This window comes from Panulirus ornatus, chromosome 44, assembly GCF_036320965.1.
Source record: "Panulirus ornatus isolate Po-2019 chromosome 44, ASM3632096v1, whole genome shotgun sequence".
Classification (NCBI taxonomy): Eukaryota; Metazoa; Arthropoda; class Malacostraca; order Decapoda; family Palinuridae; genus Panulirus; species Panulirus ornatus.
Window position 1 is genome coordinate 15,132,350 of NC_092267.1, and position 12,599 is coordinate 15,144,948.

A 12,599-nucleotide genomic window follows, 5' to 3' on the forward strand; every position below is an offset into this window, starting at 1 on the left:
TTTTGGTTTTCAAAGATCCCTGGTTCGGTTCCCCCCCACACACACACCCCACACCCCACCTCAACCTTAATCCTTCCTTATCTTATCTTATCTTTCGTCCTACACGGTCACGAAGGGCATTATCTTGTAAGATAGGACATGTAAGATCAATAATAATACGATGCCCTGCACTTGAAGACATCATTTGAGCATAGGACCAGTCATTGGAATTCTTAAGGCGTAATTGAAGTCGATCCTTTGAAATGTTCATATACTTAACTCTCATTCCCAAAAGCTTTAAGTTACTTATCAACACTTATAAAGACGCTTGACCTACCCCCATCCCAAGACCTGTAAGTTACTTATCAACACTTATAAAGACGTGACCCTACTTATATCCACACATATATCTGCACCAGTCACTTATTCATCCCTCATGAGCTACTTATTATATGAAGACTTTCTATATCTTCATTATATATACACACACACACACACATATATATATATATATATATATATATATATATATATATATATATATATATATATATATATATATATATATATATAGGCCACTATTCTCATATAGGAAGACTTGCTATATGTTCATCATATATATATAGGCCACTATTCTCATATATGAAGACTTGCTATATGTTCATCATACATATAGGCCACTATTCTTATATAGGAAGACTTGCTATATGTTCATTATAAATATAGCCCACTATTCTCATATATGAAGACTTGTTATATGTTCATCATATATATATATATTCTTATATAGGAAGACTTGCTATATGTTCATTATACATACTGGCCACTATTCTCATATATGAAGACTTGCTATATGTTCATCGTATATATAGGCCACTATTCTCATATATCAAGATCTGCTATATGTTCATCATACATATAGGCCACTATTCTTATATATGAAGACTTGCTATATGTTCATCATATATATATATTGTCATATATGAAGACTTGCTATATGTTCATCATATATATATATATTCTTATATAGGAAGACTTGCTATATGTTCATCGTATATATAGGCCACTATTCTCATATATCAAGATCTGCTATATGTTCATCATACATATAGGCCACTATTCTTATACATGAAGACTTGCTATATGTTCATCATATATATATATATTGTCATATATGAAGACTTGCTATATGTTCATCATATATATATACATATATATATATATATATATATATATATATATATATATATATATATATATATATATATATATATATATATTCTTATATAGGAAGACTTGCTATATGTATGTATATGTGTGAGGTTGATGTGTGGCCTGGCTGGTGTTATAATACAGGTGGAGAAGAGTGGTGAGCAGACAACCTCACGCCTTCTTCTCTCGTCTGTGAGGGAGTCTGACTCTGGCAACTACACCTGCCTCCCCGTCAACGCTCCGACGGCGTCCGTCTCCGTCCACGTCAACAGCGGTAAGTTGGACGCACGCCCTTTTAAAAGGGGACGCTTTAGACGCACGCCTTTTAATGGGGACGCTTTAGATGGAAGTCCTTTTAAGGGGACATTTTAGACGGAGCGCCTTTTTAAGGGGGCATTTTAGACGGACGCCTTTTTAAGGGAGGCGCTTTAGACGGACGCCTTTTAAGGGGGCATTTTAGACGGACGCCTTTTTAAGGGAGGCGCTTTAGACGGACGCCTTTTAAGGGGGCATTTTAGACGGACGCCTTTTAAGGGGGCATTTTAGACGGAACGCCTTTTTAAGGGAGGCGCTTTAGACGGACGCCTTTTAATGGGGACGCTTTAGACGGACGCCTTTTAAGGGGGCATTTTAGACGGACGCCTTTTTAAGGGAGACGCTTTAGATGGAAGGCCTTTTAAGGGACACTTTGGGGACATTTTGGACGTCTTTAAATAAACGACTGAGAACCTTAAAGGCCTTTTTTTTTTCTTTAAATCCACTTCGAAATACTAGTGTTTCGAATTATACAACAGTGATACAGCCTTCATCATACAACAGTGATACATCCAGACTCATACAACAGTGATACAGCCACCATCATACAACAGTGATACAGCCACCATCATACAACAGGGATACAGCAACCATCATACAACAGTGATACAGCCAGACTCATACAACAGTGATACAGCCACCATCATACAACAGTGATACAGCCACCATCATACAACAGTGATACAGCCACCATCATACAACAGTGATACAGCCACCATCATACAACAGTGATACAGCCACCATCATACAACAGTTATACAGCCACCATCATACAATAGTGATACAGCCACCATCATACAACAGTGATACAGCCACCATCACACAACAGTGATACAGCCAGACTCATACAACAGTGATACAGCCACCATCATACAACAGTGATACAGCCACCATCATACAACAGTGATACAGCCACCATCATACAACAGTGATTACAGCCACCATCATACAACAGTGATACAGCCACCATCATACAACAGTGATTACAGCTAGAATCATACAACAGTGATACAGCCACCATCATACAACAGTGATTACAGCCACCATCATACAACAGTGATTACAGCCACCATCATACAACAGTGATACAGCCACCATCATACAACAGTGATTACAGCCACCATCATACAACAGTGATTACAGCCACCATCATACAACAGTGATACAGCCACCATCATACAACAGTGATTACAGCCACCATCATACAACAGTGATACAGCCACCATCATACAACAGTGATTACAGCCACCATCATACAACAGTGATTACAGCCACCATCATACAACAGTGATTACAGCCACCATCATACAACAGTGATACAGCCACCATCATACAACAGTGATTACAGCCACCATCATACATCAGTGATTACAGCCACCATCATACAACAGTGATACAGCCACCATCATACAACAGTGATACAGCCAGACTCATACAACAGTGATACAGCCACCATCATACAACAGTGATACAGCCACCATCATACAACAGTGATACAGCCACCATCATACAACAGTGATTACAGCCACCATCATACAACAGTGATACAGCCACCATCATACAACAGTGATTACAGCCACCATCATACAACAGTGATACAGCCACCATCATACAACAGTGATTACAGCCACCATCATACAACAGTGATTACAGCCACCATCATACAACAGTGATTACAGCCACCATCATACAACAGTGATACAGCCACCATCATACAACAGTGATTACAGCCACCATCATACAACAGTGATACAGCCACCATCATACAACAGTGATTACAGCCACCATCATACAACAGTGATTACAGCCACCATCATACAACAGTGATTACAGCCACCATCATACAACAGTGATACAGCCACCATCATACAACAGTGATTACAGCCACCATCATACAACATACGTGTCCTAAAGACACATATAAGTGTCCCGTACGCAGTGTACGTCACTGCTACATATTCTCTTTCATCACTGCATGATGTTAACTGTGACTATATTAATGGCCATTATCCTATACATTTACAACCACTGCCTTGTTGTTAATATACAACATTTACATCCTATACCAGGTGGTGTTTTTCATGCTATGTTCTGATCGAGTTAGACCTTATAATATACAATATATCTCCCTTATACATATATCTATATATGGTATATCTCCCTTATACATATATCTATATATGGTATATCTCCATTATACATATGTCTATATATGGTATATCTCCCTTACACATATATCTATATATGGTATATCTCCATTATACATATGTCTATATATGGTACATCTCCCTTATACATATATCTATATATGGTATATCTCCATTATACATGTCTATATATGGTATATCTCCCTTATACATATGTCTATATATGGTATATCTCCCTTATACATATGTCTATACATGGTATATTTCCCTTATACATATGTCTATATATGGTATATTTCCCTTATACATATGTCTATATACAGTACTCTCACCCCACACACACACACACACACACACACACACACATATATATATATATATATATATATATATATATATATATATATATATATATATATATATATATATATATATATATTATTTTGCTTTGTCGCTGTCTCCCGCGTTTGCGAGGTAGCGCTTCTCCCTGACTAATATGGCGTCTTGTGTCACTTCACATCTCAACAGCAGACGAGCTGCGGGCGGCTGTCCACCAGGGTGGCATAAGCCTGGCCGCCCACAGGCAGGTGGGCGTGGGCGGCGCCGCCCTCCCGCCCGTGGCGGCGGCGATCGTGGGCCTGTACGGGGCGCGGGTCGTGGCCCTCCTCTCCTAGCGGCTAGGCTGAGAACCAGGTGAGCGATAGATAGATAGATAGATAGATAGATAGATAGATGAGAGAAAGAGAGAGAGAGAGAGAGAGAGAGAGAGAGAGAGAGAGAGAGAGAGAGAGAGAGAGAGAGAGAGAGAGAGAGAGAGTTTGGCAGTAACCCCCTTGAGTACGACCCCTGAGCACGACGGTACGACCCCTGAGCACGACGGTACGACCCTTGAGCACGACGGTACGACCCTTGAGCACGACGGTACGACCCTTGAGCACGACGGTACGACCCTTGAGCACGAAGGTACGACCCTTGAGCACGACGGCTCACACCCCGTCTTTCTCTGGGGGGGCTCGCACCCCGTCCTTCTCTGGGGGCTCACACCCCGTCTTTCTCTGGGGGGGTTCACACCCCGTCTGTCTCTGGGGGCTCGCACACCCCACCTTTCTCTGGGGGGCTCACACCGTCTTTCTCTGGGGGCTCGCACACCCCGTCTGTCTCTGGGGGGGCTCGCACACCCCGTCTTTCTCTGGGGGGGGCTTGCACCCCCCCATTTACTCGTCCAAGGCATCCTGCAAAGGCCACTGGAAACACGAGCCATACCCCTGAGATGCAAGGCCTTGGGAGTCGTCTCTGGGGGTGGGGTGGGTGGTGGTGGGATCTCTGGGGGTGGGGTGGGTAGTGGTGGGATCTCTGGGGGTGGAGTGGGTAGTGGTGGGATCTCTGGGGGTGGGGTGGGTGGTGATGGGATCTCTGGGGGTGGGGTGGGTAGTGGTGGGATCTCTGGGGGTGGGGTGGGTGGTGGTGGGATCTCTGGGGGTGGGGTGGGTGGTGGTGGGATCTCTGGGGGTGGGGTGGGTGGTGGTGGGATCTCTGGGGGTGGTGTGGGTGGTGGTGGGATCTCTGGGGGTGGGGTGGGTAGTGGTGGGATCTCTGGGGGTGGGGTGGGTGGTGGTGGGATCTCTGGGGGTGGGGTGGGTGGTGGTGGGATCTCTGGGGGTGGGGTGGGTGGTGGTGGGATCTCTGGGGGTGAGGTGGGTGGTGGTGGGATCTCTGGGGGTGGGGTGGGTGGTGGTGGGATCTCTGGGGGTGGGGTGGGTGGTGGTGGGATCTCTGGGGGTGGGGTGGGTGGTGGTGGGATCTCTGGGGGTGGGGTGGGTGGTGGTGGGATCTCTGGGGGTGGGGTGGGTGGTGGTGGGATCTCTGTGGGTGGGGTGGGTGGTGGTGGGATCTCTGGGGGTGGGGTGGGTGGTGATGGGATCTCTGGGGTGGGGTGGGTGGTGGTGGGATCTCTGGGGGTGGGGTGGGTGGTGGTGGGATCTCTAGGGGTGGGGTGGGTGGTGGTGGGATCTCTGGGGGTGGAGTGGTGGTTGGGTTCGAATGGAAAACGAGAGATTAAGACTGGAGATTCGAGGCAAGATGTAGTGATAGTTAAGTGGTTTCAAGAAACGTAGAGAGATATGAAAGAACCAAGGTAGCGCCATAATGAAACACTTTAGATTAAAAGCTTTTTGAAAAGGAAAGAGAAACTTTAATTCTGATAGATTACAGTTTCCCTGGATTTAAAAGAGATTTTATTCAGGACTTTATTATAAGTCGCGCGTCTTTCAGTGGGAAACACAAACACACACACACACACACGTAACGAAACGGGACTGTTTCAGCAGACTCGGCTGAAACACGAGAGTCGAATGAATGCTGAAACTAGAGGATAGAAATGCTGAAACTAGAGGACAGAAATGCTGAAACTAGAGGATAGAAATGCTAAAACTAGAGGATAGAAATGCTGAAACTACGGGATATAAATGCTGAAACTAGAGGATAGAAATGCTGAAACTGGAGGAGAGAAATGCTGAAACTAAAGGATAGAAAAGCTGAAACTAGAGGATAGAAATGCTGAAACTAGAGGATAGAAATGCTGAAACTAGAGGATAGAAATGCTGAAACTAGAGGATAGAAATGCTGAAACTAGAGGATAGAAATTTAGATAATCTTATTCAAAAATTTAGGTTCGAAGGTACAAGTATGGAGGGAAGTATGAAGTGTTTTAGATATCTGGGAGTGGATCTGTCAGCGGATGGAACCATGGAAGCGGAAGTGGATCATAGGGTGGGGGAGGGGGCAAAAATTTTGGGAGCCTTGAAAAATGTGTGGAAGTCGAGAACATTATCTCGGAAAGCAAAAATGGGTATGTTTGAAGGAATAGTGGTTCCAACAATGTTGTATGGTTGCGAGGCGTGGGCTATGGATAGAGTTGTGCGCAGGAGGATGGATGTGCTGGAAATGAGATGTTTGAGGACAATGTGTGGTGTGAGGTGGTTTGATCGAGTAAGTAACGTAAGGGTAAGAGAGATGTGTGGAAATAAAAAGAGCGTGGTTGAGAGAGCAGAAGAGGGTGTTTTGAAATGGTTTGGGCACATGGAGAGAATGAGTGAGGAAAGATTGACCAAGAGGATATATGTGTCGGAGGTGGAGGGAACGAGGAGAAGAGGGAGACCAAATTGGAGGTGGAAAGATGGAGTGAAAAGGATTTTGTGTGATCGGGGCCTGAACATGCAGGAGGGTGAAAGGAGGGCAAGGAATAGAGTGAATTGGAGCGATGTGGTATACAGGGGTTGACGTGCTGTCAGTGGATTGAATCAAGGCATGTGAAGCGTCTGGGGTAAACCATGGAAAGCTGTGTAGGTATGTATATTTGCGTGTGTGGACGTATGTATGTACATGTGTATGGGGGGGGTTGGGCCATTTCTTTCGTCTGTTTCCTTGCGCTACCTCGCAAACGCGGGAGACAGCGACGAGGTAAAAAAAAAAAAAAAAAAAAAAAAAAAATATATATATATATATATATATATATATATATATATATATATATATATATATATATATATATATATATATATATATATATAACCCAGCCTGTAAGTGTGTACACCCGTGTGGCCCTGGGAGGTTGTGTACTGGGTGTAGATAGATGGGTCACGGGGATGTAGGACAATGGCGTACACCTGGTCCAACGCGTATGAACTACGCGCGGATTTACGCAGGGATGATACGCATTTGGGCCAGGTGGAGGGTCGGGGTTTATCAACGACTGAACTGCTTGTTTCAATGTGTGTTTACCAGGATGATCGTTAAACCTTTGGCCAACCACCAGGCGTCCTTAATCCTCTCTCTGTATAATCCACCAAAATAAACAATGAAGAGATGCCAGAGAGGGAGGGGGGGTAAACAAAGAGATGCCAGAGAGGGGGTAAACAAAGAGATGCCAGAGGGGGGGTAAACAAAGAGATGCCAGAGAGGGGGGTAAACAAGGAGACGCCAGAGGGGGGGGTAAACAAAAAGATGCCAAAGAGGGGGTAAACAAAGAGATGCCAGAGAGGGGGTAAACAAAGAGATGCCAGAGAGGGGTAAACAAAAAACAACAAACATAAACGCATACAAAGAACACAGGTCTGGATTTAGCAATACGCTGGGTTTATATGTATATATATAAATAGAGATGTGGTTTATATATATACAGATAGAGATGTGGTTTATATATATAAATAGAGATGTGGTTTATATGAATATATATATATATATATATATATATATATATATATATATATATATATATATATATATATATATATATATAGAGATGTGGTTTAGATGTATATATATAAATAGAGATGTGGTTGGTTTGTGTTTTTCTAAACACAACACACATACCACCATGTCGTCCCCTTACCCTCGACTTAAGTCAGTCATGTGTTACCATGTGTGGGGGAACTTAACCCTTGAAGTACACATGATGACGTAGTGTATATATGTATGTGTGTGTGTGTGTGTGTGTGTGTGTGTGTGTGTGTGTGTCTTTCTTCCTCTCTCATTTTAAATTCTGTCCCACTTTATATCTCCACCAGCTGAGCGTGGGTCGACATTGTCACAAGCAAAGCCCACAGCACCCACACCCCCACACACAGGGGGGGGCCAGCCAACCAGGTCGATCCAGCCCCAGCCAGGTCGATCCAGCCAGGTCATAGAGCTACGTCAAGCCAGCCAAGAAGGTCGAACTACAGGTCATGAAGCTACGTCGAGCCAGCAAGCCAGGTCTACCTACAGGTCATGAAGCCAGGTCTACCTACAGGTCATAAAGCCAGGTCGAGCCAGCCAGCCAGGTCGACCTACAGGTTATGAAGCCAGGTCGATCCAGCCAAGAAGGTCGACCTACAGGTCATGAAGCCAGGTCGACCTACAGGTCATGAAGCCAGGTCGATCCAGCCAACCAGGTCGACCTACAGCTCATAAAGCCAAGTCGAGCCAGCCAAGAAGGTCGACCTACAGCTCATAAAGCCAAGTCGAGCCAGCCAAGAAGGTCGACTTACAGGTCATGAAGCCAGGTCGAGCCAGCAGGTCCTACGAGACCTGGCCAGGGCCAGCCCACTGTGCGCTGCCCCTACGACCAAAGACGTCTGGTCGTCTGACAGGTCCTGTCGACCTGGTAGGTCCAGAGCCAGGTCGGTCGATCGACCCCATGACTTCGAAGGTCTGGTCGAGGTAGATCAAACCACGCAGGTCCTGAAGCCTACTCACCCACAGGTCCTGGAAAACCAGGTCATCCCCTGAAGCCTACTCACCCACAGGTCTGGAAAACCAGGTCATCCCCCATAACAGGTCCTGGAAAACCAGGTCATCCCCATAACAGGTCCTGGAAAACCAGGTCATCCCCCATAACAGGTCCTGGAAAACCAGGTCATCCCCCATAACAGGTCCTGGAAAACCAGGTCATCCCCCATAACAGGTCCTGGAAAACCAGGTCATCCCCCAGACAACAGAACCATTTTGAAGTTCTGGAGCCCCGTTGTCCACAGACGACTGAATCCTAAGTCATTCCGTTGTTTAATAGGATCCTGATAGGGGGGGGGGTGTGTCTGGATGACCCCCCCCCCTCCCTGCAGGACTCAAAGGAGAATTTGTACCCAGACGTCCTTCGGGGATCGTCCAAAAAAAACTTTGACATCTTAGATTTGCCAGGTGACTACCAGATCCTGTGTGGTGGTCAGGTCCTACGATGGTAAGGTCCTACGCTGGCGAAATCCTACGCTGGCGAGATCCTACGCTGGCGAGATCCTACGATGGTGGGATCCTACGCTGGTGAGATCCTACGATGGCGAAATCCTACGCTGGCGAGATCCTACGCTGGTGAGATCCTACGCTGGCGAGATCCTACGCTGGCGAGATCCTACGCTGGCGAAATCCTACGCTGGCGAGATCCTACGCTGGCGAGATCCTACGCTGGCGAGATCCTTCGCTGGTGAGATCCTACGCTGGCGAGATCCTACGCTGGCGAGATCTTACGCTGGTGAGATCCTACGATGGTGGGATCCTACGCTGGCGAGATCCTACGCTGGCGAGATCCTACGCTGGCGAGATCCTACGATGGCGAGATACTACGATGGCGAGATCCTACGATGGTGAGATCCTACGATGGCGAGATCCTACGCTGGCGAGATCCTACGCTGGCGAGATCCTACGCTGGCGAGATCCTACGATGGCGAGATCCTACGCTGGTGAGATCCTACGCTGGCGAGATCCTACGCTGGTGAGATCCTACGCTGGTTAGATCCTACGCTGGCGAGATCCTACGATGGTGAGATCCTACGCTGGTGAGATTCTACGCTGGCGAGATCCTACGCTGGTGAGATCCTACGCTGGCGAGATCCTACACTGGTGAGATCCTACGCTGGTGAGATCCTACGCTGGTGAGATCCTACGCTGGTGAGATCCTACGCTGGTGAGATCCTACGCTGGTGAGATTCTACGCTGGCGAGATCCTACGCTGGCGAGATCCTACGCTGGTGAGATCCTACACTGGTGAGATCCTACGCTGGTGAGATCCTACGATGGCGAGATCCTACGCTGGTGAGATCCTACGATGGCGAGATCCTACGCTGGTGAGATCCTACGCTGGCGAGATCCTACGCTGGTGAGATCCTACGCTGGCGAGATCCTACGATGGTGAGATCCTACGCTGGCGAGATCCTACGCTGGTGAGATCCTACGCTGGTGAGATCCTACGCTGGTGAGATCCTACGCTAGCGAGATCCTACGCTGGTGAGATCCTACGATGGCGAGATCCTACGCTGGTGAGATCCTACGCTGGCGAGATCCTACGCTGGTGAGATCCTACGATGGCGAGATCCTACGCTGGTGGGATCCTACACTGGTGAGATCCTACGCTGGCGAGATCCTACGCTGGTGAGATCCTACGATGGCGAGATCCTACGCTGGTGAGATCCTACACTGGTGAGATCCTACGCTGGCGAGATCCTACGCTGGCGAGATCCTACGCTGGTGAGATCCTACGCTGGCGAGATCCTACGCTGGTGAGATCCTACACTGGCGAGATCCTACGCTGGCGAGATCCTACGCTGGCGAGATCCTACGCTGGCGAGATCCTACACTGGTGAGATCCTACGCTGGCGGGCATGACCAGGCACACGAGGCCTGGACCCTGCTCCTACGCCCCCAGGTGCTGTACGGGGGCGTGGCAAGGGCAAGGCTTGTCTCTATCCCCTTACACCGTGGAGGAGCGCCCTCCCCCCTCCCTCGCCCCCCCAAAATATAGAAATCCTTCTCATTCAACAGATCCTTCACTTGTGTCAACAAATGTCACAGGGGGTGATGGAGGGGGGGAGACACTGGCCTCCTGTGTCAGGGGGGGGGGGAAGGAGGGGTGTGTGGGGGGAAGGATGTGTGGGGGTGTCGACTGAGATGGGGTCTTTTAAACCCCCCCCACATAATTAGGTCACCCCATAGTTAGGTCACCTCTAATTGGGGCCAGACGAACAAGACCAAACAACCAACCACCTTCTTCTTCTTCTCTTTTTTTTATATATAAAAAAATAAAGATAAAAAAAACAAGACGTGTTCTATGTTAAGGTAGCTCTCCCCCCCCACAACCCCCCCACAACAACCCCCACGACCCCCCACAACCCCACACAACCTCCACGACCCCCACAACCCCCACGACCTCCACAACCCCCACGACCCCCACAACGACCCCCACAACCCCACAACCCCCACGACCCCACACAACCCCCACAACCCCCACGACCCCCACAACCCCCCACGACCCCCACAGCCTCCACGACCCCCACAACAACCCCCACAACCCCACGACCTCCACGACCCCCACAACCTCCACGACCCCCACAACCCCACACCCTCCACGACCCCCACAACCTCCACGACCCCCACAACCTCCACGACCCCCACAACCTCCACGACCCCCACAACCTCCACGACCCCCACAACCCCACGACCCCCTCCACAACCCCCACAACCCCCCACACCCCCACAACCCCCACGACCCCCACAACCCCACACCTCCTGTCTATCAGAATCAGGGGGGGTGGGGTTGTGGGGTGGGGAAGGGGGGGGCGAGAGAAACCCATCAAAATACTTCTATACATATGTATATATATTTTTTGTCAAGAAAACATTTTTGAAAACAATATTCCAAAAAAAAAAGAAAATATAAATAAAATAAACAAGACTTAGTGGGTAACTACAGAGAATAAATATAAACAAATAAAATCACACTTCTAAATTTTTTTCTTTAAAAATAATATATATATGTTTATACGATTTCTGTGCCTCTGTGGTGAATTAGTTCTTTTTTCAATATATATATATATATATATATATATATATATATATATATATATATATATATATATATATAAAATGTATATATATAAATTCTTCGGGATACGTACGGCCTGTTTCAGAAATGTTTTCTAAAATTTTCGACTGATTGTGCTGACCAGATTGTAAATATTATATAAATACCAACATTAAATATATATAAATTTATATATATATATATATATATATATATATATATAATATATATATATATATATAAATTTATATATATATATATATATATATATATATATAAATTCATAAACATAGTTTACATCCTTCAAAATCCAGATGTAATATATGAACGATGTTTGCTGGGAACAGACTTCCCTTTGACCCTCCGCCATATTGGCAATTCGACCCTTAACCAGCGTCACGTGACACCGGTGCCACTGGCAGTTGCCACATCAACACAACGTTGATGTGGCAACGTTGTGTTGATGTGGCACTAACCTAACCCCCCCTCCTCCCCCCCCCCTTCTTCTTCTTCCCCCCCGCGCCCCCCCCCCCCCCCCGTGGGATGACGTGAAACGACCAATCATATTTAAGAATGAAGGTCATTAACACCATGGTTAATTAACTATGGCCTTGCGC

The 12,599-nt window shown here is 46.6% G+C and overlaps 1 protein-coding gene across 1 annotated transcript in view; it reads left to right on the forward strand.

Moving 5' to 3' along the window:
* Positions 1 to 9,461, forward strand: part of LOC139762777 (kin of IRRE-like protein 1) — a 200,065-nt gene extending 190,604 nt beyond the window's left edge. The window contains exons 7-9 of the mRNA XM_071687919.1: positions 1,336 to 1,465; positions 4,182 to 4,346; positions 8,219 to 9,461. Coding sequence (XP_071544020.1) covers positions 1,336 to 1,465; positions 4,182 to 4,327 — 276 coding nt within the window. The 3' untranslated portion in view covers positions 4,328 to 4,346; positions 8,219 to 9,461. The remainder of the gene's footprint in view (positions 1 to 1,335; positions 1,466 to 4,181; positions 4,347 to 8,218) is intronic.
* Positions 9,462 to 12,599: the final 3,138 nt, after the last annotated feature.